This window comes from Balaenoptera borealis (genome assembly GCF_965194805.1).
Source record: "Balaenoptera borealis genome assembly, chromosome: 2".
Lineage (NCBI taxonomy): Eukaryota > Metazoa > Chordata > Mammalia > Artiodactyla > Balaenopteridae > Balaenoptera > Balaenoptera borealis.
The window spans coordinates 132,170,852-132,198,542 of record NC_138867.1 but is presented as its reverse complement, the minus strand read 5'-3'; the positions used below and the strand labels follow the sequence as shown (position 1 = coordinate 132,198,542).

The following is a 27,691-nucleotide window of genomic DNA, read 5'->3' as shown; positions in this document are numbered from 1 at the left end:
AGCCCAAGGTAGAGACTGTTGATAGGACGTGTACATTATCAAGAAGTGAAATAAAAACAGCTGAGTTAGTTTTGTGCAGTGTTTCCACTGCTCTGGTAAAAAATACAAATGCATGGACAAGGTCTGAAATACAGACTGTGAAATTTCACCAACTGCACACGAGTTAAATGCTCTCATTGCCTTTAAAACTGGCACTGCAGAATATAAAGATGAATGGTAAAATTCACACTAATAATTTAAAGTTTTAATTTTTCTCTACTTACAACATTCAATAGCAAACAAACAAAAACACCACCACAAGGCTAAGAGAGACCACCGAAAGAAAGTAAAAAGTTTTATATTTTATACCTCTACTGGCACTTTTTAGATGACGATAAGTTTTTGTTTTTTTAAAAAATTTTTTTACTGAAATATAGTTGATTTCCAATGCTGTGTTACCAGCACTTTTTTCTCTGACCTTTGGACCTGGGGTCCGCACGTGCATTTTGCGCCGGGCCCCAATTATGTGGCTTGCCTGGCCCTTCAGACTCACCTCACCCCACGCTGCGGCCGGGGGCTCCACAGGTGGGTAGAATTTGGGCAGGTCCCAGGCGATCTTGGTCATAAACCACTTGAAACTCTTGCAGTTAAGGGAGCCGCGGAGCTTTTTCTGGGCAGTTACATCTCCAGCGGAGAGGTGGCGGTACTCGGGCCGGCGCTGGTAAATGTGCTCCGCGTACTCGTCCATCCACACCTCTGCCACTCGCTTCAGGTTCTGGAAGGGATAGGCAGGTGCAAGGGTCAGGCTCTCCGAAGGGCCAAGGAGAAAAGGGTGCAAAGGGTCCTGGAGGTGGAGGTCAACCTTTCTTATTTTATGCTGCATCAAGGACCAGAGCCCCACCGTGTTTTTAAGTCTTCTATATTTCTATTTATTATTTATGCATATTTTAAGGACTACAACTTACGGTTGAATAATACACTGCTGCCGGTTTTCTTGCCAATCTTGCATCCCCTCTTTTTCTATAGATCGCCTCCCACTGATTTTCCTTTGGGGACCCACCCCTGCCTATTACCTCCTGTGGCTGAAGGAAAGGCATGTGACCCAGCCTGGCCAATGGGAATATAGATAGCCCAGACATAGGGATTGGTCAGCAGTGGGCATGTGACCTGGGCCAAGCCAATCAGAATCAAGAGGCATCAGTCCCGGATTTTTTTTTTTTTCCCCCGTTAACTATGGGGAAGAATTGCTGGGTAAGATCTGGTGGGGAAGATGCCGAGAGCTGCTGGGCCATTTGGAAAGCCTGTCCAAGGTTGAAGTCAACCCAGAATGAGGCAGAGCTGAGGGTTAGAGCCAGGAACACATTGCTTCTTTTGGTTCCTGAATCCAGCCATGTCTGAAGCCAGAACTACCTCAGAGCTTTCCATTTACATGAGTCAGTAAATTCCCTTTCTGCTTAACCCAATTTGAGTTGAGTTTTGTCACATTCAACTAAAAGTGCTGCCCAAGTTGCCTGGTAAAAACGAATTATAATTTGCAACCAGAAGGTAAAATTCCCTCAGCAGCTGGAATTTTTAACAATCCTTTGAGGTGTTAAGGTTGCTGCTACTTTGATTACAAAACACAAAGATAATCAATAAAAAATGACAACCATATTACTGGCAAGTAGAGGCAGCAGCAGGTGAGGAAACATCCTGTTTGTGAGTAGACTTGGAGAGAGAGGAAAAGTGAATTCTTCTGTGTAACTGTGATGAAAATCCTTCACTCCACCTGCAGTGTAGATCCCGTCTGCTGAGAACCTCTTACTTTTGTTGGAAGAGCAAAGCATCAGGGTTCAGGGGAAATTCCCTGCTCCCAACATCTTCCTCCAACCCCAGGCTGTTGCCAGGATACCTCCCCCGCTTTAATTCTCTAGGCTTTATCATATCATTTTTCCCCTACTGCAATCCAGATTTCCTTCTGAAGGGTAAAAGCGAGTTAGCACTTTAGGCTGTTATCAATCACTCACATCTTAGTGTAAATGACTGCCCTAGAAGCAGAAGGTAAGGCTGCGGTTGGCAAATGTTTTCTGTACAGGGTGAGACAGTAAATATTTTAGGCTTTGCAGACCATGTGGTCTTAACTCTGTGTAGCTATAAAGCAGCCCTAGACACTACGTAAGTGAATGGGTGTGGGTGTCAAAATTTATGGACACTGAAATTTGATTTTTTCATGTGTCACAAAATATTATTATTCTTTTGATTTTTTCCCCCCTCAGCTATTTAAAAATGTAAAAACCATTCTTAGCTTACAGGTCACACAAAAATAGTTTGCCAACTCCTGAGTAAGGAGGAAGGAAGCTCACAGGAGGAAGGCCCTGGTATCGAAGCCCAAATCCACCAACTCCTCACTTTTGCTGGCTCTGAGTTTGGGACTGGGAAACTACAAAATTTCCTTGCCGCTGTCTCGTTTTTTCTGAGTGCTGAAGAGGTCAACAGTGGGTCAGAAATCAGTTCAGGAACATTGTTATCCCCCCCAGGCCCCTGCACAGCAGAGGCTGGGTTTAATTTAAAACTGTGCCCAGAGGAAGCTGAAGGCCTAAGTGGGCCGGCACATTTGAAGAGTCTCCTTTTCCTGCCCTGCCACCCAGGTCCTCTGGCTCACTGTCTGATTTGCTCAAGCCACAGGGACGATAAGAGACCACCGTGGTTTCTTCTCCAACCACAGGCAAGGATGGCCAATCTGACCAAGGAAAGGTGTTGAAATTCACCAGGATTCTTTTTAAAGGGTCAAATCAAATAATATTCTAATTTTAAATGATACTTAAATTACTATTTTAATGAATATTGCATTTTCCAGACATGGCTTAGTAAGTCATTTCTCCCAGATCTTGAACTTTTGTATAGTTACTGGGCCAAAGTAAGGGACTTTACGTTTATTTCTATTACCTCTCCCCTTGCTAGAGTCATGAAAAGGACTCTCGGATTTTAGCAGGCGGTGTGCTCCTCTTATCCCTACTCCTAACACCTTCCTAGTTCTGGGTCCAAGTCCTGTCTGAGGCCCCCCTGCTTTTCTTGAGTTTGGATCACAGAGAATTGTCCAGAATCTTGGAATAAGTCTCCAAACAAAAATCAACTTTTGTTTTGCCAAGTTTGAGTGGGTTTCTGTTACTGCCTTCCCAAAGACCCCTTGCCCAGAGGCACAGACGAGAAGGATCTTAGCACATTTAGTAAATAAATTAAGACTGGCTACTTCTTCTTGAGGCAGGCAAACTGGTGGCCAGTTCATCCTTCCTGAATTGCTACTCCACTGCTCCCTGGCTATTTGTCCTTCTGGAATCTGTACACCTTTAGTAAGACTTTGGTTTCCCTCTTTAGCTGGCTCTCTTGGGGCTTTTAGGATACCTCTCCTCAAATCTATCAATACGATGTTCTAGGAGACAATACTCTAGAAGGATCTGGTTGTTAAAACACTGAACAAACATGTAAAATATGATCTGCAACTAAGAGAGGGTAGTTAGATACTGTAATAAAAAGTTAGGAGAGCTTGATTCAGGCACCTGTGGTCCTACCAATCTACATGGGCACTGCTCAGACTTAACTGGTTTAAAGTCAACAGGAGACTGATTCAGTACTGACAGGTGAAAAAAGGAGTTAAAATGTGAAAACACAGAATTCAGATAAGACATTGAAATCAACTTTCCAGTCTTGCTAATATTGGTGCTGACACTAATACTGCTAATAACAATAGCAGTCGCTATTTAAAGGACAACCACTCTGCGCCAGGCACTGGTCAGACCTAAGTGGGTTTGAATTCTGGCTCTAGTTTCTTTGTGTCTCTACATTTCACTGTCCTCATCTCTAAAATGAGGATTTAAAAAAAAGTGAGGGGACTTCCCTGGTGGCGCAGTGGTTAAGAATCTGCCTGCCAATGCAGGGGACACAGGTTCGATCCCTGGTCCGGGAAGGTCCCACATGCCGCGGAGCAACTGAGCCCGTGCGCCACAACTACTGAGCCCGCGCTCTAGAGCCCATGCTCCGCAACAAAAAAAGAACATGATTCTGTTAACTCAGAGTAAAAAAAAAAAAAAAATAAAGTGAGAACTAAGTGAGACAAGTATGTAAGATGCTTTGCACAATGCCTGGCTCAGGAAGTTTTTAATGTGTTACTACAGTTCATCTGTGGATCTATAAACAGGAGGTGGTGGTGTGTCTTCACTGGGCGAGTCTTATATCAATACATGACAGCACTGGATAGGGAAAGGATGCTTTGGGGAGTGGTCCTGCTCAGGGGTCAGAGGTGTCCTAATGGTCCCACAGTCCCTAGTAGTTGGAAGAGTCGGTCTTGGGCTTACTGAGCGACTCCGCGGTTTTCCCGCCTGGCTCCTTCCTCTGAGGTTGCCAACGGTATTTCAGATGAAACGTGATTCCTGCCTCTCCTGCTGAACTAGACCTCGCACCCCACGTGAGAGACGGCTGTCCCAAGCGCGGATGGCTGGTACGGCTGTCGTTGGAATCTTCGACCACTAGAGGGCATTGCTGGTTCTCTTTTTCCTCAACTCCGGTCCCCATAGCAACGCCGGTCCCCATAGCAGCCCCGGCCGCCTCCAGAGCCCAGCATCCCACCCTTGGATGGAGCCCGGGGAGACAGCTGCCTCGCTGAGCCTCTTGGTCTTTCTTGTAAGTCGCAGGACAAGGGCCCTTCCGAGACCCAGAGGCTACAATTCTGCACGTCGTTGATTGTCAGGTGATGGGGGAGGGGGAGGCAGTGGCCTGGGCAGAAGGAGGCTGTGTGGACTGAAGCCAAACAGGCTCGCGGGGGGGGGGGGGGTGAGCGCTGTCGGGAGGGGTCTTCACGGGTTGAGGTGGGGGGTCTCCAACAGGCATATCTGTGTGGTGACCTTTCCAGATCCCACCAAACCTCCCTGCGGCTCTCTTTACCCTCTGGGGACCCTCCCACCTCTTCGTTGTTCTTTTGGGGTCACCTTGATTTTTTTCAAGACCCTTAAGATTTTAAAATTTTGTTATTAAGGTTTAGTGAAATATTAATAATACAAAACAAAAACTTCTGGCTTACATTTCCGTTTGTAGATAGTGCCACTTTAATTAGACCAATGATTGATACAAACCATTTTAAGGCACTAAAACAGTTTGACACAGAATTTTTGGCATGAAAGTGGAGAGGGGGTGAGGAGAAGAGAAAGACGCTAACATTTATTAACCACTGCTGTGCCAGGAGCTTTTAAGTGCCATCTCAGTCTTTCCCAAACACACCACTCCACCTGTATTAAATTTTACCCAACATGTTTCTTTAAATCACCCCTAGTCTAACTTTGTACCTACTTTAGCTTTATCCTAAGTAATAATGTCTGTGAAATCATGAATTTGCTACACTAATCCACATTAATTTCTTTTTTTTTTTTAGACTTTTTATAAAAGTATCCTTTATTTTTTTTTTTTTTTCACACACACACACTGTATTTTATTTTTTCAAGAGATAAATCGACTGACACCAAGCATTGTACATGGATGACCACAACAAAAGCAACAATGATTGCAATTACGAAACATGAAACACACTCATACTATGTCATAATATTGACATTCAGTCCAGTAATCCTCCACTGTAACAGCTCCTTTACTTTGCAGTGAAAATTGATTTGTATATTCTTTGCCTCTGAGTCCTTGTGTCCACATTAATTTCTAATCCACATTAATTTCAACACATGGAAATAAAAATGTTCTTATGTCGACCACCTAAAATCACCTCATTGGTCACACTTTGGGGAACTGCATTATCTCTTTAATTCTCCCGGCCATGCTAAGAGTTGGAAAAAATGAGCTTCCTTGAAGCAAAGGAGTAAACAGAGCCTTACAGCAACCCTCCCAAGGTCACAGAGCTAATAAGTGATTAAGCAGGGCTTTAAGTAAGTTCTTCTATTTTTATTTATGTTTGCCACACTGCAAGGCTTGTGGGATCTTAGTTCCCCGACCAGGGCTTAGAACCCATACCCTCAGCATTGCAAGTGCGGAGTCCCAACCACTGGACCGCCAGGGAATTCGCATAAGTAAGTTCTTTTAAACTGGATTTCACCTGGAGGGTGGGGGGAGGGGCACATCCTCACTCCTAGGGACCACTAGGCCTAGGGCACGGGGTGTCTCTGCTCCGCCAATGGTCGTAGGCCAACCTCTTACCCCCTAGGAAAGCCACCACCTTACCCGGGCCAGGCTGACTCCGGCGGGGACCTTGTAGGGCACGTACTTCCTGTAGATATGGCCCACCCTGGAGCAGGGAATGTCCTCCATGCGGCCTCCACACATCCACACCTGCAGGGTGAGAAGTGAGAGAAGATGATATTTCTGCCTCCAATTCACGGCCTCCTCAAAGGCCAGCGTTCCTTCGTGCATTCATTGGAAGCATCAGCATGGACTGTGTACTAAAGCCCCCATTCACAGAACTAGGGACGTAGGAAAACACAGCAGTGACGACAGCAGTAAAAACAGCTCACGGCATCGAGTGCTTACTCATGGCCAAACACTACGCTATGGGCTTCGCACGCACAGCTGCACAGAAGCCTCGTCAGAAAACCCATCAAGTAGGTAGGAACGGAGCTCCATTTTACAGATGAAGAAACCGAGGCTCAGAGAAGCTAAGAAACTTCTCTGAGGTCACAGGGTTGGTACATGGTGGAGTCAGAATTCAGAGCCAGCTTGGGCTGACTCTAGAGTCTGACCTCTGGACAAGTGTGAGAATTGTGAGGGGTAGGCAAGGCTCTGTGGGAAAGACTGTGGTGATCACTTCGTGGTGCTGTCTGCAGGTATGACAGGGGACAAGGTGGCACACAGGCTGTGTATTTGCCGACTCCGGCATTAAATGCTGTTGTTTCCTTCTAGACCTTGCTGGGTCACCCTGAGCAGTCCCCTGACTCCCTGCCCTGATTCTCCTGCAGGGTAGAGGCGGGCAAGGCTGCCTGTGGTGCCGGAGCTGATGCTTCTCCTTGTGTCTCCCTCCACAACCGGTATCACAGAGACCTCCTGAGTTGGAACCCTGGTCTGACAACAGTGTGGGAACTCTTAACAAGTACAATCAACCCCCTGAGGGGCCCAGCCTAAACAGACCCCCTCTGGCAGTCCTGGGTTCAAATCCTGACTCAGCCACTATACAGCTTTGTGACTTGGATCAGGGCACCTAACTTCTCTGAGGCTCAGTTTCCTCACCTGTAAAGGATTAAATGAGGCAGGCTCAGGGGATGCGGTATTGTAGGTAAGGTGCTTAGCACAGGACCTGGCACCCAGTCACAGCAGTGTGAGATACTACAAATGATGGATTCATACATTTGATCGATATTTATGGAGTGCCTGCTACATGCCACACATGCTGCTAGGCACATACAGCAGTGAATAAGTTGGCCAAGGCCCCTGCTCTCATGGAGGCGGAGTGTGGTGGCCAGACTCCCGAGATGCCCCCAATGATCCCTGCCTCCTGGTATTTGCACCCTCCCAAATGAAGCACATGAGGACTGACCTGTGGAACCAACAGGATACTACAGAAATGATGAAGGACACTGTGGCTCCCACCTTGCTCCCTGGGATCACTTGCTTTGGGGCAGCCAGCTGCCATGTTGTGAGGACACTCAAACAGCCCCATGGAGAGGTACAGGTGGTGAGGAGCTGAAGCCTCCTGCTAATAGTGCTAACCTGCCCACCACGTGAATGAGTCATCTTAGAAGTGGCTCCTCCAGGGACTTCCCTGGTGGTCCAGTGGCTAAGACTCTGTGCTCCCAATGCAGGGGGCCCGCGTTCCATCCCTGGTCGGGGAACTAGATCCCGCATGCATGCTGCAACTAAGAGTTCGCATGCCGCAACTAAAGATCCCATGTGCTGCAACTAAGACCCGGTGAGTCAAGTAAATAAATAAATAAATAAATATTTTTTTTTTAAAAAAAGGCTCCTCCAGCCCCAGTCAAGCCTTCAGATGACCACAGCCCTGGCTGATACCCTGACTATAACCTCATGAAAGACCCAGGCAGAATTATCTTGCTCACAAATCCCTGACCCACACAAACTTTGAGATAACAACTGTCTATTACGGCTTTAAGATTATGTTTTCCTGTGGCAGTAGATAACTAATACAGGGACTTTCAGATGGTGATGTGTGATCTATGGAAGCCAGAGCAAGTAACTGGATGGACTCACTGGATGGAGGTATGGGATGCTGCGCTACCCCCACCTGTCAGGGGAAGCCTCACCTAGAAGGGAGTATTTGAGGCGAGACTTAAATGATGAGAAGGTAAAATAAAATAAAGATCTGAAGGGTGAGGGAGCAGGTGGAGAGAAGAGCGAGTGCAAAGGCCCTGGGGTAGGGAGCCAGAGGCCTGGAGCAGAGGGAGCAAAGGCAGGAGTGAGGGGAGGGGAGGTCATAGAGGTGAGTTGGACAATCATAAGGGTCTCTTGCAGCAGAACTAGGAGTCTTCACTGAAAGTCTTCAGTGAGGGAGACAACACAATCCACCTCTCTTTTACAAAGATGACTCTGTGGAGTGCAGGATGGCCTGTAGGGTACAGGATTGGGGGAGGGAAGGCCTCGGGGGCTTTTGTAGATACAAAGCAGTCATGGCTTAGGGTTTGTGGGGCTGTGGCGATGGTGGGACATAGCTGGATTTGGGACATTTATTATTAATTTCATTACTGTATTCCCTCATTTGTGGAGTGAGGAGCAGGAGCGGGGATATCTACAACCCCGATTCCGTGCAAAAGAGCCTTTTCCACCTTGAACTACTTGACAGGATACTGGGGATTCGGCTCCGTATCTTGATTAATTCAGGGGCTCTAGAAGGGCTCCTTGCACACTTGAGGGGCCTCAGTCCCCCATCACTTCCTGCCAGCAACTGTCTCCTCCCCACCCCAGACGTACTCTGTCCTGGGCTTCCCACAAGGGATAGGCATGCGTGGGCCTGCAATTAGTGGAAATGCTGCCGGGAGAAATGCAATTATATTCTGATCTTGGGGGAGAAAAAAAAATCGAGCAAGTCAATAGAACAGAACATTGGTCTTGAGATAATGGGCTCCTGATGGTAGATTAATGTCAAGGCCAAGCCAAGAAGTTTATTTTCAAAGCAGGAGACATTGATCAGGCGCCAGCATCCTGTAACAATGACTCTTCCTTTATACAAAGTGACTGATGTGGAAGCAATGTTTTTGCCTGGTGGATATTGCCCAGGTCGCCGCTGGGCTGCCCTTGCCTTTTGGAAGGCAGAGCAGCACTGAGCAGGTGGAGAACACCTTACCCTGCTCTATTTGTGAACGTCTCCTGGGCAGCTGACTAGGCCGGTGTCCAGCTCTCTCGACTCCATATTAAACTTGCGTTAGCTAATGAGGCTGTGTCTCTGGCCCTGCTTGGCAGGGAACCTTCCTTTATGCAGACGGATTATCAATTTCCAAATCCTTCCCTGTGCTGTGACCTCGGGTTTCTTTGGCCCTGACCACGCTGGCCATCAGCCGGAAGGTTCCTGAGGGACCAGGGTGACCTTGACCTACTCAGAGGTTTGAGGCATCCAAAATGCCCTCAGATTCCTGGGATGTCTGCAGCCCAGGAGGAGTGCTGGCTTTGGACGATGGGTTTACTCCACGGCTTCCCTGCCCTGGACATGACTCACTGACGGCTGAGTCAGAACTCGAACTGCCTTTAGAGAGACGCACACCTGTTCAGCAAAAGCTGCTGCCAAGCCCTGAATCCTCTGGAAGCACCTCAGCAGTCTGAGAGGGGCCCAGCTCAGGGTACACTCAACCCTTCAGAACTCCCTCTGGCCCCCCAGAACACATCATACATAGCAGGCACCACCCCCGTGGTGTTCGCTGGTTATCTGGCAGGATCCCAAGACTGGAGGGGCCTCTGCATCCCGGGACATGACAGAAGCTGGAGGCATGCAATTACACCATGACTTGCCGTGGGCTGGGGAGCTGGGCAGATCCGGTCCTGGACTCCAGGTTCAGCTCATAGCCCATGTCACCTCCCTGTGTACCTTCAGGCCCCCCACCTCCCTCCCTTCACAGCTGAGGCAGCAGCCACCCAAGACCCACAAAAACCACAGCATGGGGCGTTATGAGCAGACACTGTTTTCCGATCCCAACGCCACCAGTGCAGCCGTGTGACCTGGGGATGACAAGTCACTGCTACCTTGCAAGGCTGCCGAGAGGGACTGAGACAAGCTGTGAAGAGAACTCAGCCTGATGCCTGGCCGTAGCGAACCTGATTAACGTCAGTCATTTCTATTTGCGAAAGAACGAGAAATACCACCACCTTGAAATGATACAGTATTTGCCCTTTTGCCCAACACCACGGTATTTTTTATCCTATGGCCTGATTTCCCAAATGGATAAAGTGAAGCTCAGAGACATGATGTAGTTTTTCAAACTACTACTTGGTGGCAGAACCTGCAACTGACCAGGAGAACGACAGTGCCAGGCGGGTGGGGTACAGTCACGGGGCTTGGTTGCCCGAGGGTCTTCTCCTCTCCCCCAAGTGATACACCAGCAGGAGAAGAGCCCAGCTGGTGGCGGAGAGAAGGGGAGAGCCTCACAGAGCTGGCAGCAGTTGCAACCGTGTTTGACCGGGACCCCATCATATATGGATGGGGACAAAGACAGGCCACTGAGATGACATCTTGCAGCCCCTCTCTGCTGACAGCTTTCTTCCCTCCCTCCCCTCCATGCCCTTCCTAGTCTCCACCCCCGCGGGGCGTGCAGCTGTCTGCTCCGGGAGCCTTGTTCCACCATAAGGAGTTTCCAAACACACCCTGCCATCTCGTTCCTTGGTGCTGTTTTCTCCTGTGGCTCAGTCTTCTCCCTGGAAGCACCATGCCACTAGACAAGTACAAATCTAATTGTAAAAGCTTGCTCCCCATCCATTTTCATTGCTGCTTTGATTTATTTTATTAGCAAACTTCTTTTGTGTGCTGACAGGCTTCATTACAGTGTCTATAAAAGACAATTACTCGCTCTTACCTCCTAAACTGAGGAGGAAAGAAGCGAGTGGTGATGAGCATCAGGAAGACACAGTGGGCCCCGGTGAGTGCGTGGCGAAGGGGCCGTCCTGCTGAGGGGACCGCGGGTGAGCAGCGGCGGGGCGAAACCTCTCTCTCAAGGGCACGGCTGCCTGGAAAACAATCAGTAATGGATGGGCACCCTACCTGCCCAGGGAGGGGAGAAGACACCAGTCAGCCATGGCTTTTGCGGCTGGCAGCTCGGCTGAGGACCGCGATGAAGTCCAAACCCTGTTCAGTTGCGCTTGGGAGCTGCACCATTAATACGCAATTAAAAGAATAATCGTCACCAATTATCCTGCATTATCTGTGAGCTTAGGAAGAACATAGGGTAGCCGGGATGAGCTCGGTTCTGGCTCTTAAGCAAGCTTTATGAATCTGAAAGCCTCGGTTTCCTCACCTGCGATATGGGATGTATTATTGTGCCTCCCTCCTAGGGTTGTGATGAGGCTGGAATGAGGTAATTCTGAAGCACAGAGGACTCTGAGCAATCCTAATGGTGCTACCTGGGCACGTGGTGGCTGGCGCTACTGGTGGAGGGCGCCACACATATGCCACGCAATTTCCCTTCAGAAAAGAAGGAATGGTGTTGGATCCATGTCTTCTGGAAGTGCATATGATTTTGAACATATTAGTTTGTTTCGAACAACAAGATACTGTTTCAGGAAGTCTCACCAGCATGAAAGGATCCCACTCATGTTCATTTTAGATGCTTATACTGGTTACAGGGTACAGTTGGTAAAAGAGCAGGAAAAAACCCAATTTTATTTTTCTTTTAAAAATCCATTTAAATTTACTTCTAGGTCAATATATGATTTTATATAATATAGTTTTAAGCATATGTGTATCTAAATTAATAAATTGAATACTTGACTGTTTCAACAATATCCTGGGGCTTCCCTGGTGGTGCAGTGGTTAAGAATCCGCCTGCCAATGCAGGGGATACGGGTTCGAGCCCTGGTCCGGGAGGATCCCACATGCCGCGGAGCAACTAAGCCCACGCACCACAACTACTGAGCCTGTGCTCTGGAGCCCACGAGCCACAACTACTGAGCCTGCGTGCTGTAACTACTGAAGCCCGTGCACCTAGAGGCCGTGCTCTGCAACAAGAGAAGCCACTGCAATGAGCAGCCTGTGCGCCGCCAATGAAGAGTAGCCCCTGATCGCTGAAACTAGAGAAAGCTCGTGTGCAGCAACGAAGACCCAATGCAGCCAAAAAAAAAATTAATTAATTAATTTAAAAAAGAAAAACAATATCCTGAGGTGTTTATAGTCAACTTGGCCAAAAAATGGGGGGTGGTTGCCTTACATTAGGGCTTTTTTTTTCTTTAATAAATGAATTCAGTTAAGTTGCAGGATCTGTTAGGTTTTGGCTCATATTTGAAATAGCGCAATCTCCCAACTACCCAGTGAGGGAGGTATTGGCATGCCTCTTACACATGAGGAAAGCGAGGCCTAGCGAGGTCCAGTGCCTTCCCCAGGGCTCCTCAGCTCATAAGTGGCAGAGCCCAGAGTGGAATCTGGGGTGGGGGCCCCCAGAACTAGGCAGATCTGAGACTGCACCTTTGATCTTTCTAAAGCCTGGTCCTGACCCTATCATGGTCTTCCACAAAGACCCCTCTTGGCACTTGTATTATCTGCAGGACAAAGGGGTCACCCTGGGCTTGCGGTCAAGGCCTCTGCCCCCTGCTCCGGTCACCTCCGATCCCCTCCACACCCCCTGGACGCCACGTGTGGAGGCTGCTGAGAGCCAGCTGCAGTGCACTCACATTTCTGCTCTCTTGGGCACATGTGCTTTTCTTTCCATGATCAATGCAGCCCAGTACAAACATTCATTCATTCATTCATTCACACATAGCCTGGTCATTGGTCAGCCTTGCTCTAAAACCCTGTTGGAAGAGATGGAACAGAAACTGGCAGCCAAGTGTGGACCCAATGATATAGAGCCTTGAAAGTGGGGTGAAGGTGTTGGTACCTGTGGGCCAACCTGCCAACCAACCTACCCATTACTCTATCTTTCCACATCCCAGCCTGAGCATCCACTCTGTACAAGACCTTACCTACTGATTACAGCCACGATTTTCAGTCTTGAGTGAGCATCAGAATCACCCGGAGAGCTTGCTAAAGCACAGACCGCTGGGTCCCACCCCTAGGATGTCTGACTCAGCAGGTCTGCGTGGGATCTGAGAATTTACGTTTCTAACAAGTTCCCAGGTGATGCTGGTGCTGCTGGGCGGGGGACCACACTCTGAGAACTAGTGCCTCCTGGATTAGTGACAGCCCCTCTCAGGACGATGGTGCCTGCCAGTTCACACTGTGTCTCTAGACAGCCCTGTGAGTTTGGGGTTATTAGTGTCCTTTCAATGAGGAAGTAAAGGTTCAGCAGAAAGGGCAGGTGAACTGTCCCAGGTCTCACTCAGAGTTCATTCCAGAGCTGGGACCGGAGCCAAGGTCTTTGGCCTCTGTCTTGCCGGCCTCAAAGCTCCTTCCACGCCTGTTTTCCTGCAACTGCAGCCCATACACATCGACCACAATGCCGACATTAACAGCTATCATAATCGATTATTTACAGTATGCCAGGCGCTGAGCTAAGCTTTTAACACATTTTGATTAATAGCATGCTCACACCCACACTATGCAATAAGGATCATTCTATTGCCACTTTACAAGAAGTCCAGAGAGGTTAAGTCACTTTCCCAAGGTCACACAGCCACTAGCTGATGGAGCTTTCACCTGAACCCAGGTGGTTTGATTCCAAAGCCAATGTACTATGCCGCGCCGTTCTGCCTACTTTTTTAACACGAAGGTTCTGATCCAAACAGCTACCACTCACTGACTGCCTTCTTTTTGTCTGTCTCCAGGCTAAACAAACGTTTTATACCATTTAGTTTTTTATTTTGGCCTCACCTTGTGGCATGTGGGATCCCTGACCAGGGATCGAACCTGTGCCCCTGCACTGAGAGCAGGGATTCTTAACCACTGGACTGCCGGGGAAGGCCCTACCATTTAGTTTTTATAACAAACCTCTGAAGAAGTTCTTATCTCCATTTTTAGCAATAAAAGACCGAGGCATGAAGAGATGGGCGCGTGGCTGGTTAGGGAGCGATGTACTGCAGGTGACCCTTGGGCTTCCGAGCCGTCTTCCTGGAGGAATGGTGGGAGGGGCAGGTGCCCACAGACAGAGACACTCATGGAATTTCAAATGGCTGCTCAAAGTCAGGAGCAGAATGCCTTCCCTGTTCTTGGCAGACAGCTCTTAGAAAGTCTGGGTACATGTGGCTGGGAGGCAAATGCTGCATGCGGCAGAGCAAGTTCCCAGCATCCTCGGATAACCCAGCGAAGGAAGGAGCTAGCGCCGGGTTCCCGGCAGCGACACTGCAGCTGGTCTGAGTCAGAGGGGGCTGGGAGGGGGTGGTGGAAGGGATGGGGAGAGGCGATGGCAGGCTGGCGCTTGCGTGGGGGCCCCGAAGGCCCTCCTGGGCGGCAACTTAACCCCCTCAGGGCTGGTCCTGACTTCCGGGGCCTCCCTGTAGCAGTGGCCTCTCTCCAGGCTGCCCCCTCCCTCCAGGTGGAATGAGATGAGCAGTGGGCTTAGAGTCAGGACATCTGGGATTTAGCCCTGGCTCTGCCACCTTCCAGCTGAGGGACCCTGGCCCTGTCCGCTAAGAACTTGGGGCATCAGGTCACAACATCACTCCTCACCCATTTCTGGTGTGCATACTACTTTCTTTTCATACACCCTATTTCACTCAACCCTCCTGATGACACATGAGTTTCAAGTAAGGAAAATCTGAGAGTTTCCTTTCTTTAAATCTGCCCACGGCAGTCTGGGGCTGGGTTGGCCTTTGGTAACTGTATCAGTGTTGGGACTATGCAGACCCACCCACCACTGAGGCCTCCTGCCTCTGCTCAGATGTGGTGGGTTTCCCTCTCGGAACAAGGCTCTCCCTCGTTCCCTCGTGTGGCTTTCTGTCACTCCCTTGCTCAAGCGAGCCTGCCCCAAGGGACCCTCTGTACGTCTCCATCTTTCTCTCCAAGGGCAGCAGGCTGCTGCCCTTGCCTCCTGGAACAGACCCTGCAGAGGTGCGCTTGGGGTCTCCATCCTTCCCTTGGGGTCTCCTCACCGTGACTCCCTTCTCTGTAGACCTCACTTGGGGGAGAATCTCATCCCTGAACTTGCAAATGGCCCATACGAAGCACTGGGATGTGTATGGGATGGGGGGCGGGGGAGGGCCGGGAGGCTGAAGAAACAACAGTCTTCCCTTCTTCTCGGTTAAAAAAAATATTATATTTTCTCCTGATTACAGAAGTGATATGTACTGATGATGAATGCATTCAGTGTTACAGAAACAATGAAGCAGAAAGGGACAGCCACACTGTAGCCCTCCCACCCCCGATGCCCCAAGGGACGGGAAGCTTTCGTAGCACCGTGGGTCAGAGTACATCAAGGCAAAGGATCAGTCTGAAGTCAGACAGCAGGGCTGAAATCCCTGTTCCAACCACGTGACATTGTGGAAGGATTTAACCTAAGACTCAGTTTCCTCATCTATAAAATGGGGGGGCATGGGGCCCCACGTTACTGCATGTGGGTGCTCGGTAAACGTTAGCTGGTAGAAGGAGATTCTTCTCAGTTTTTTTGTTTGTTTGTTTGCATTTGTCATATTTTTAAGATTAAACACGAGACTATATATACATACATAAAAACAAAATTTTCACATCTTTTAAAACTTAATTTTGGAGGCATCTAACTTCTTTTACATAATATTTCACTGTTGGGATGTGCTCTAACTTATTTATGCCCTAAGGATGTACATTTAGGTCATTTTCAGTCTTCCCCTTTCGTAAGTAATGCTTCAACAGATAGCTCCTACCTCAATCTTTGCTCTGTCTCTCTTGGCTAAACTCCTGGGCGTGAAATTTTGGGTAAAAGAATATGCTTGCTTTGAAATGTAACGGATTTTGCCAAATTGCTAACAAAAGATATATCCACTTACATTGCCCCAAGGCCCACATCTTTCTCACGCCAGCTCAGCCATGTTGTCCCGTGGACACTTCTCCTCTCCTGGACCTCAAAGTTGAAGACGTCCTAACCTCAGCCTCCTGGGGACACTGTGCAGGTCCCTTTTCTGCTGGTCCTGCCCCCACCACCTCTAATCCAACCACCCTCGCATCCATGTAAGGCCAAGGGCTTTCTCCACAGCATCTTATCTGAGCCTCTCTTGGGTAGGAAGGAAAACTCTATCAGCACCATCTGGGATGTGAGGGCCAGAGAGATCAGGCAATTGGTCCAGGGTCTCCAGGTAGACAGAGAGCAGAGATGAGAAGCCAGTGCCCTGCCTTCTCACTGAGTACCTTTCCCGCCACATCGCCATTACCCAAAGATGCAGATGTAAGCCTGGGAAGGGCAGGATGAAGGAAGTTGTATCAGATAGGAATTGATGCCGCTAACAGTTATTTAAAACACCTATTAATGGGCCAGAGACTGGGGTATAGAGATGGACAAAACCCACTCCCTGCCTGGAGGGAGCTCAGAGTGCAGTGGGGGAGACAGGCCAACCCTTGGGTCATGTCAACAGGAGGTACTGGGTGCCATGCTGGGAGTGACATTGGGGTGGTCTCTAAGCATCACAGGGAGCTCAGGTTAAGGCTGAGAGGACGCCATATAGATGAGCTGAACCCAGAAGGACGACTGTGGGTTGGCCAGACTAAGGAAGGGCATTTCAGGAAAAATGAACAGTGTGTGCCTCCAAAGATAGCCAGGCATGTGAGCCTGGGGCTTGTAAGCAGTTCCGTATGGCTGGGTGAGGTGGACACCTGTGGTCTGCCCTGCCCCACCTCCATTCCCCCTTCTGCACACAATGCCCGGACTTTCCTTCAGGGAACCAGCTCATCTCACTTTCTTAGCTCCAGGATGGGCATGTGACCAATCAGACTCAGACTGCAGCTGACAGATCAGAACATTGCTCAGGGAGGGGCAAGGGACCAGAAGGCCAGTGAGGCTCGACCTGGGGACTTACTACAGGAATGATGGGAAACAGAAACTCTTTTCCCACTGGGCTGATGGGTATTTCCACAAGGGAAAACTTGCCTGAGAGGAAAGCCAACCCAGATGAAAGCAGAGCTGAGGGACTAAGCGAGATGGAGCCTAGATGAGATGGGTTAGTCCCTGGATCCAGCCGGGCCTGGAGGATCTACCCTGGAATTTCAGTTGTGTGGGCCAATCAATTCTAATTTTTTTGCTTAAGTCAGATTGGGGTCAGATTGACCAGGATTTTGGTTACCTGTTACCAAGAGTCCAGATTAATGCAATGCGGAGGAGAGTGGAGAGAAAGCAAGGGATGGTAAGCAGCTCATGGAGGTGGGTGTAGGCCAGGCTACAGGGTTAAAGATTTATCCGACCACTAGAACTGGGAAGAGTCTAACTGCCAAGCAGGAGAACTCTCATATGTGACCGTGCCTTTTGGAAACAGAAGCTCTGTCGGCTAAGAGAGAGAGGGAAAAAAAAAAGAGTCAATGACTCTCCTAGAAATTTCAGAGCCTTTGGAACATCTTTTCTGGGGTTTTCCCATGAGGATAGATGGCCTGGTCTGAAATTGGAACCAAATTATTAATCCATCAGCCCTGATGGCACGTATCAATTTGTCTTTTTTTTTTTTTTTTAACGTATCAATTTATCTTAATTTCTGAAAATACACTCATGCCTTTCAGACCAGTCTCTCTTCTCTGTCACCAAGAAGAAAAGGGATCTCAGCAGAGATTAATCAGAGGGAATTTGGCCCTTCATAAAATGCCCTGCTCTGGCTGAAACAGAACACCCGGCATTCCAGGGACGCGTCGCCGGCAGATGAATGGGCTCTCCTGTGGGCAGGCCTTCCGCAGGGGCCCGGGAGACAGTGCACTGGCAGAGGGGCTGCCGCCAGCTCCAGGAACTCGCACTCTCAAAGCCCGGAGAGAGAAAGCCCAGGGAGAAATGTCTCCCTTCCAGACCTGGGGGACTCCTCATTACACTGTCTCATTTCCTCTCCAGAGTGAAGGAGATAATTGGATCAAATGGCAACAGGAGCCAGCCTCCCTCCCCCTCCCGGATGAGGGCCTTCCAATACGGCTTCATTACCGTGTCTTTTGTAAATAAACTGTGGTGGGAAAATGCCAATTGTTCTGCCATAATTGCCTGATGAGCATCATCAAATGGGTCTTTGAAACGCACAGATTGAAATCATTTTGGGTTTAGAAACTCCTTTGTGCTCATTTTTCTCCAATCACCCTTCTCCACGGAGGGAGTTTCTGAAGGGGGACTTCTTGACCAAGGAGGCTGGTTCTGGCCAGTATTACACCTGCTCTGAGTATTCAACCAACAATTATTTATTAAGTGCCTTCTCCCTGTCAGGCAATCCTTTTGGTTCTTGGGATACAACAGACAAAGATCGTTACCCTATTGAAGTTTACATTCTGGTGAGAACTCAGAACACTGATGTGCCCATTTCTGGGAACAAACTTAGTAGAAAACTTCATAAATTAAGTTTGTTTAATTGACAGATTGAGGAACTGTGAAGTTAAAACTCTTCTGATTCCTTGTATGTGATTCCACTGTAAGGATGTGACATTTGGAAAATTAGATTGCATGGGCTAGGGATACTAAATAAATGACATATGTGCCATCACTCGCCAAAACTGCACCCAGGGCAGACATCACTAATCAATCACCACTCCTTTTCTGATAAGCTCAGACACAGCCTCGCAATACATATTAACACAGAACTGGGGCAGCTCCTACTGATGGGTCAGAGTTGGCTGGGAGAGCAAACCTATTTCTGACTTAGACTGTTACTAATTCACTTCATTGAGAGGCTGCAGGATATCCTAGTAAGTTAACCCCAGGAGGAGGCAAAAACTGAGAAGAAAGAGTAAGAGATTACAGCCAACCTCTTAGGCTAGTTTTCCTCTCAAGTGCTCTCAATGTCCCTGCAGAGGCCTATACAACACAGCGGGTGAGAGCATGGGCTTTGCAGTTGGGCAGACCTGGGTTCAGGTCCTGGTTCTGTTAGTTTCAACTGTGTGGGACCTGGGTCTGAGTTCCACTTGCCCCCCTGTGAAATGTTTATAATAATGATACCACCCTCCTAGGGTTGCTCTGAGGATTAAATAAGCCAACACTTGTGAAGGGCTCCACACAGGGTCCTGCCAGCTCTGATCACGGCTACACTTGAGTTGCTGCACACCAGGGTGGATGCACAGTTGTTGACAGCTGGCATCCGCTCTGACTGGTTGGTGCTTGTGTCATCATTGTTGTTAAATATGTTTAATATCACCCCTGGATTTGAATATTAGTTTTATTTAGGGGGCTGGCCCCCTTATGGGAGACAACTTCAGAAGTCTGAAGGTAAAATGGACATAGACTGCCTTTCAAACCAAAATAATGTCTCAGTAGAATTCCAGGTTGTTTTCTTGCTAATCAAGCATTTATGTCCCCCAGTTCTGAACTGCTCACCCAGTGGCGTACACGAGGACAATGACAATAATGAAAATAATTTTTAGGATATTTATTAAGACGCACCTAATAAGAATGGACTTAGTTAATCCTCTCAACAACCCTGTGAGAACTAAAGTATCATTAAACCCATTTTATGGAAGCAGAAACTGAGGCTCAGTGAGGTTAAGGATTCTTTGTCCAAGATCACACAGCTGGTACGAAGTAGCAGAGCTACGACCCGACCTAGGCAATCTAACCCCAGCGCCGAAACCTTAATTGCCGTGTGTGACAATGGTCCTTTGCATAAGAAGTTGATGCCCGACTTGGCAGGCATCCGGGTTGCGTATTCACAGGGCTCAGCCCAGTTATGCTGCTGGCCATCCCTCATGGGTTGGGGATATGCCTTACCAGGGGTTCTAGGGGTGTTAGAAGCAGGCCCTGGCCGACCACAGGGGCACAGGACAAGCTAACCTTCCCCTCAGAGGGACTAAGCCTCTGTTCTTCACTTGAGATCAATACAAAAATCTCACAAAAAGGGGAGGAATGGGGCCTCAGAAGTTTGCATAGTTAACTAGTAACCATCGCCTCCTTTACCACCATTGTCAGAAGCTTCTACAGCACATGGGCTGGTCTAATAGGTTATAGTAAATATATTTTCACTGACTCTTTAATAATTTCTACCAGTTATTAATTGGTTGTGTCCCCAGGTTGGGTGCTAACCACTTTCTAGATATTATCTCATTTAATCTTCACAAAAGCTCTATAAAGTAGGTAGTATGATTATTCTCTTAGATGAGGGAAGAAAGCTCGGAGAGGTAATCTAACTTGCCCAAAGTCACACAGCTACTGAGTGATGGAGTTGGGACTGGAACCCAGGCTTCTCTGACCCCACAACTCAAGCTCTTAGCCCCTGGTCTCTGTACATCAAACTCCAGCAGAGACAGATACAAAGGGAAGACTCGAGAGGGGTGGCCAGGAACCACTAAAGACAAGTTGGCTTCTGTGAGGCCAGGGGACCATTCTCAGAGCAGAGCTTCCTGCCGGCCCACGTGTCTTGTTCGGCCGTTGTGCTCTCTCTTCCCCTCTGCTGGTCTGCTGGGCGTCTCAATGGGAGACACACCATCTCTAGTGGAAGTGAGGCCTGTCTTATTCCAACACTGTCATCTGAGAAGGGACAATGCAAGGCAAACACCAGCCAGAGCTGTGGCTGAGGCCAGCCTTTGGCAACCTGAGGGTCTCCATGCTGCCACCTCCGCTCCGCCCCCCTACCAACACACACACAGCAAGCAGTGGCTGGCGGCTCCTGACTTGTTCACCAGGCTCAGACAGATGCTAAGCAGGCAGCCTGCCAGGACAGGCGCCACGGGCACCCTGCCAAGGACAAGGGGGTTTCCCGAGAGCTCACCTTGAACGAGATTTCGTACTGCTCCCCTCCCCAGATCTCCAAGCCTGGGTCGTACCCGCCCAGCTCCCAGAACCATTTCCGATCCACGGCGAACAGTCCGCCGGCCATCACGGGAGACCTGCGGGAAGAAGAACCTGGTGTGAAGACGCGGACGTCCTGGCCGTGTGCTCCTTGGGTATCCTGGTCTCGGACACTGCTGTTCTCCCACGGGTGATGCCCCCCGCTGCTCTGTGAACACAGCCCACTTGTCCAGCAGCGAATCCAAAGCCCTTCTGAGTGAGGCCCCTGGCTTTCTTCCTTCTTGCCTATACTTCTTCATAAATGCTACATTTTAACCAATGGACCCAAAATTCCTTTACGTGGTTAACACCTAAGAATACTTGTGAAATGAAATCATAGTGATTTTTCCCTGTGGGCCTTGTAGCTGTACTATATATATATATATATATATATATATATATATATATATATATATATATATATATGCATATCTATATCTAATCTCTAGCCCTCCCATTGATTAAATGGTCTGAATCAGGTCTTTCCAAGCCTGTCTAGGCTGTAGAATGTCTTAGAGAGATGAAAACACATACAGCTTCCTGGGCCCGACCCCAGACCTACAAAACAGTCTCTGGGGGAATGGAGCTTAGGAGTCTGTGTTTTTGGATAAGATTGTTTGATGATTCTCACTCTGTAATCCCAGCATAGATATTTTTTTTTTCTGCTGAGAGTTTATAGAAGAAGCCACAGTCACTGTTCTTCCAGTTAAACTGGGATAAGATTAACTCCGCTCATTCATTCTCTCATTCGTTTCTTCATCGAGTACCAGCTGAGAAGCAGCTGCTGGAAGAATTTGGAGGTAAATCAGGGTCAGACGGAATCCTCAGGGGATGCCAGCATGGAAGGGCAGCCACCTCAGGATAGGAGGGCCCAGAAGACAGGTGGGGTGTAACAAGGGCCTCTGGGGGGTGCAGCCAGCACTACGGGAAAGGAGGGAGCGTCTGCCTCCAGGTTTTCGGGGCGAGGAGGGACGCTGGGGCAAGAGTCAAGGAAGGATGCTCAGAGGGGTGGCATTCGAGGTGGCTATTAACAAAGTGGGAGCTTGGGGGAGGGGAAGGCACCCAGGAGGAGAAAGCACGAGCTCGGGGGCAGAGATGATCAAGCGTGGGGTGTGGCTTGCCCGAGTTCCCCATGGCGCCATCCGCGGGGCCAGCACCTGGGAGGGGCCACCAGCGTTTGCTGTGTGAAAAGCTCTCTGAGTGGCTGTGGCCCTGTCTGACTCCACTGGAAAACTCCAAACCCTCCAAGGAAAACCATTCCAGCAGCAACCTCCGCGGCCCCTCCTGGTTTGGGGAACTGCACGCTCAGGGGAAGTGGACTGACTTGGAAAGAGGTGAGTTAACCCACACACCTTGCAAGGCTTCCTGCAGTAGATGGGCCCTGATAGCACAGGAGGGGACCCCTTTAGAAAGGACTCCCTTGATCACTGACCCAGGCCTTGAATCTGCCAGGCGCTGTACTGAGCTAATTTATTACCAAAATGAATTTACTCCTCACGTTGACCTCATGAGCCCGGATCAGAAACGGGGAAATCCTCACTGCAACCTCAGCTCTCCCCAAACCTGTGGTGGGGTCTGGGGTGAAGATTTTAGCCCCGGAACCCTGTGCTGCTGGGTACGGGAGCCACTGGCCACATGCGGCTTACTGACACTTGCAGTGTGGCTGGTCTGAACTGAGAGGTGCTGGCAGTGTGAGATACACACTGGATTTCCCAGACTTAATGTGAAGAAAAGAACAGAGAAGATCTCATTCATAATTTCAAAGCATTGGTCACATGTTAAAATGAGAATATTCTAGATATACTGGGTTAAATGAAATACATTACTAAAATGAATTTTATCTGCTTCCCTTTACCTTTTTTTAACGTGGCTACGAGGACATTCAGAAGTACATATGTGAGTCGCATTATACTTCTATAGGACAGTGCTGATTTAACCCCTTTGAGCTGGTTTCCCCATCTACACAGCGACGTAGAGCTACACTTGCTAGCTCACATTGCTAGTAAAGTTTTGAAAGTATCCAGTACTATAGGAAGTAAGGTGTTAGTAGTATTAACTTTCTTCTGTCTTAGGAAGGTTGTAGGGTTTCGGGTTTTTCTGGCTGGAGCCGTGATGCTTGGAGGGCAGAGAGTGCTTCTGGCTCGGTGCTTCATGGGAAATCAAACCTAAGACTCTGCACAAAAACATCAGCCTGGGTGGACGCCAGCGGCAGGGGCCGTGGTAGGATACGTAGGATATTAGCTGTAAGGCACTTTGGATGCTCAAGGCTTCACCTCCAGAGGGAGGCCTCTCCTCTAGCCTGGTCTGTTTTCTGCTGTGTTCAACAGTAACAATAACAACAATTCTGAGCATCTAGTGTGTGCTACTCACCTCACCAACATCACCAGCTCTCACAAAGCCCTATTACTAGCCCTCTTCTCACACGGAGAAATCTGAAAATCAGAAATGCTATATGCTCTGCTCAAGGGCATGTAGTTAGTAAGTGGATGAGCTGCCACCAAAGCCTGTGTCTTTCAAATATCATGACACGGCTCTGTGCCTACAGCGTGCCCACTTGCCGAGCACCATGGGGAGGTGTGCAGACAATGACCAGGATTTCTTAGTGGCCTGTTCCTGGGGTTTTGTCCGAATGCAACACAGAAGAGAGACTTCTGGAAGGAACTGGATGGTACAAAGGATGGAGAGTCCCTCAGGAAGCATCTGGGCCAGAGGCTCTCAAACTTGGCCATATGTCAGCATCATCTGGGAACTGATGCCTAAATTCCCCACCCTGAGACTCTGGTGTAACTGGACTCAGGGGCAGCCTGGGTGGTTCTTCTTCTTTTTAAAAAATTTTTATCGGGGTACAGCTGATTTACAATGTTGTGTTAGTTTCAGGTGTACAGCAAAGTGAATCTGTTATACTTCTTCTTATTCTTTGTTTTAAATAAACTCCCCAGGTGATGGCACCATGCAGCCAGGGTTGAGAGTCCCTGCTCTAGGGCTGGGCCAACCCCTTTAATATCCAGACGAGGAGACTGAGACTGCAGACAAAACTAGCTGGGCCTCTGCTTCTAACCAGCTGCACGACCTGCACCCACCCCTCCCTCATCCTGCAACGAGGAGACTGAATGGGCCAAGACCCACCATTATGTACCTTTCAAATCTAGGGCCTATGAGTCGGCTTATGGCAAAGATTCAAACCATAAAAGGGGGTTCTGGTTACCCTAAAAATTCCATTTCCTGGAGCAGCCTGCCTAATCTCAGCCTCTGCTACGTGTCACCTTGGGCAAGTGTCGTTTCTTCTCTGAACCACAGGATCCCCATCAGCCAAGTGGAGAGAGTTCCACCAACACCCAAGGGCATGTTGTGAGAATCAAGCATGGTCATGTCAGCTGGAACTGCTTTGCCAAGTCAGGCCAAATGTTAGTTACTCCTGTTATTAGCATTCTTCTCCAAGAATTCAGGACAACTGGGGGCCGACTCTGGGGCATACTGGGGTAGGACCTGGCTGCATGATGTGGTGTTGGCTAAACCGTATCTGTGGCCTAAGAAGGGCTCTAATAGTAGTGTTTGACCATGTTTAGGATACAGGAGGTCAGGACCAGAGCACAAACGTCTGGCCTGCTGAGGAAGCACGGGGGATCCACTCACGCCCTCCACTCTCAGCTCATGCTACTCTCTTGCCCCGGTCACCTTCCATTTCCTCAAGCAAGCCCACCTCTTCCTAGCTCTGAGCCTTCCCTGGGGCTCACAGCATTAGGGGCCCCCCAGAAACCCTGGGTGCACTGCGCCCATGAAGATGGCTGAGCCGCCAACAGCCCCTCTTTCTCAGATGGGGAGGGTGAGGCAGAGCAGCTGGACTTCACTGGGGCTAAGCCGTGGTTAGGCAGGGGTGGTAGACAGAATAATGGCCTCCCAAAGAAGCCAATGTCCTAATTCCCGGGGCCTGTGACGACGTTGCCTTACACAGCAAAGGGCCTTTGCAAGGGTGACTAAGTGAAGGATCTTGAGATGGGGAGATTATCCTGGGTTACCTGGATAGGTCCAATGTAATCACAAGGGTCCTTATAAGTGAAGAAAGAGGCAGGGAGGTCAGAGTCAGAGAAGGAGACGTGATGATGGGAGCAAGAGACTGGGAGAGGGAAGGGGGAGGGAGGTGTAGGGGGAGACAAGGAGAGGGAGGAGGGGAAGACTGGAAGATGTTATGTTGTTGGCTTTGAAGATGGAGGGAGCCATGAGGCAAAGAATGTGAGCAGCCTCTAGAAGCTGGAAAAGGCAAGGAAATGGATCCCTTCCTGGGGCACCAGGAGGAAACGCAGCACTGCCAACACTAAATCAGTAAGACCCTTTCAGACTTCTGACCTCCAGAACTTTAAGAGAATAAAGTTGTGTCGTTTTATTTTATTTATTTATTGTCGGCGCTGCGCGGCGTCTTAGTTCCCCAACCAGGGATTGAGTCCGCGGCCCCTGCAGTGGAAGCGCGCCGCTCCAACCCCTGGGCCACCAGGGAAGTCCCTGTGTTGTTTTAATAAGCCAGTAAGCTTGTGGTAATTTATTACTGCAGCGACAATTAGGAAACTAATCAGGAAACCAATACAGATGGAGAGGCTGGACTTTGGCTTTGTACCCAGAGGTCTTTCCACACCTCTGGCAGGAGAGCTGGAGTGGCTCACGTGACAGCTGCAGGGATGGCGAGCCCACTGTGGGAGAAAAGACCCTTCTGGAGCTTGGGGTACGAGAGGGGCACTGGGCTCTGTTTCTGGCTTAGCCACTAGCCCACTGTGTCCCCAGGGAAGCCCCTTCCTGTCCTGGAGCCCGAGTCTCCTCATCTACAAGGGGTTGGAGTCCGTTACCTGTAGGCTCCGTCTAGCTCTGCCATTCCAGGATGCTACGGGTCCGGTCCACACACCCGCACCCCACACCTCCACCGTGGGACAAGCTATTTCCCTGATACTTCCAAGAGGGTGTAACCGATGGATGGGAAAGTCGGCTCCAGAGGCAGACAGACCTGCCAGGCACTGAGCCTTTGCCGCTTCACAGCTGCGTGACCTGGACAGGCTGCTTAACCTCTTGGAGCCTTGGTGTCCCCATTTGGAAAACATGGATCATAATTTTTACTACATACGCTGTTGGAGGTTAAATAGGATCAGCGTGTAGTGTGCTCGGCACCGCGCCTGGCACTTAGAAAGTGTGCAATAAATGGTGGTGACAATGACAACGACAACCATGATGATGATGATTACAACTGGGTGCTAGGCTCGCCACTTGGGGTGGGCAAGGAAGAGGTGATCAGCTTGGTGGTCCGTGAGCCAAGGCTCTGTGACGAGCTGGGAGGGACTGCGCTTCTGTTGGGGACGTCTGCCCTGGCCCCCCTGCACTGGACTTTTGGGGGAGGTGGCAATCCTGAGTTGTGCGTGTTGGGGAGGGCTCCCTGGGGTCAGCCACTGGGACCGGCCTGGGTCACTTGTACTTACTCAAATGGGTCGCTGGGGTCAGCTTTCTGCAGTTCTGGAGGGATTGGGATCCGCTTATAGTACATCTCCCAGTCAAAGGCGCCCCGCATGGCATCCCCCGCCTGCGTCTCATACCGGAAGTCGTCGTGGTCAATCACGTCGATCATTGGGCACACGATGGTCTTGCGGTTCCGAGCAATGCGGTCTGAAGAAGCCAAGAGATGCCCATTAGGGAGGCCGGGTGGGAGAGGAGCTACGTGCAGCTATGACCCTGCTCCGCAACGTATTCACATTTTTAACATGTTTCCTGGGTGATTTCTCTGAACGCTCGAGTTTGAGAATCCGTGAGGAAGAAAGCACACAAGTTTTAAGCAGGATGGACCAGGGCTCCCAGCCCATCCTGCCATCCATTGAGAGGGCCCTGGGCCAGCTACATAAATGACATCTCAGCCTCAGCATTCTCCTCTGTGAAATGGGGAGAAGAGGGTCTGGTTGCAGCAGTACTGGATATAGTGATGCTTGACGGTGTTGAGCACAGGTGTCTGTCATGCTCAGCATCGCTATGGAAAGAGATTAACTTCCTTCTGGGAGGGTCACTGTTCTGGCCCTCCCCATTCCGAGTCCTGAACTTGACTTGTGGCTCAGCAGGCAGGCACTCCAGCACTTGCCCCTCATGGCAGACTGCCTGTCCCTGAAGCTCCCCAACACCTCCTAGCTGCCTTCAGAGAACAAATGGTCCTTGCGAGAGAGTCCAGCTCACATTTTCCAACAGTCAGCACTACCGCAGAGGGAACGGACTATCCCATGAGCTCCTCAGGACTGGAGGCGTGCAAGCAGGGCCTGGTGGACCTCTGCCCTGCAGGAATGCTGCAGGTAAGGTGACTCAAGATAGCAAACGGGGGTCTTAACCTAGATGGCTCTATGTCCCTTTCAAGCCAGGGAGAAGCTGATTCTATAAAATTCACTCTCTGCCCTTTAGTGCGCTTCCTGCCAAGAAGCCCTGACTACAGCCAGGAGGTGCCAGTGATTGGGGCAGATGATCTGCCATGAGGGGCAAGTGGGCTGTGCTTGGGTGACTGGCTGCTTGGGCCAGGAGTCAAGTCCAAGTCTTGGAATGGGGAGCCTGGTAGGGCCAGGGTAGGCTGGCAGCTGCCTAGGGCCCAGGCTTCATCAAGCTACAGCAGATTTTTCTTCCAGGAGAGAAAGCAAAGAAAAGTTTTGCCTTTTTCTAAACTGCAAGACACGATCCATAGGTGGGTCATGAAACTGTGTGTGTGTGTTTGTAGTGAAGCAAAAAAGAATGTCAGGGTGCATTCTAGGTGATGA

General features: G+C 49.5%; 1 protein-coding gene across 3 annotated transcripts in view; it reads right to left on the bottom strand.

The window, feature by feature from the left end:
- The window catches only part of GALNT10 (polypeptide N-acetylgalactosaminyltransferase 10), a 223,682-nt gene that overhangs the window by 10,529 nt on the left and 185,462 nt on the right, over positions 1 to 27,691 (bottom strand). For all 3 annotated transcript variants that reach the window (XM_082379088.1, XM_082379089.1, XM_082379087.1), the window contains exons 6-9: positions 26,387 to 26,570; positions 20,872 to 20,989; positions 6,175 to 6,282; positions 533 to 754 (exon numbers count right to left, since the gene is read on the bottom strand). In XM_082379088.1, coding sequence (XP_082235214.1) covers positions 533 to 754; positions 6,175 to 6,282; positions 20,872 to 20,989; positions 26,387 to 26,570 — 632 coding nt within the window. The remainder of the gene's footprint in view (positions 1 to 532; positions 755 to 6,174; positions 6,283 to 20,871; positions 20,990 to 26,386; positions 26,571 to 27,691) is intronic.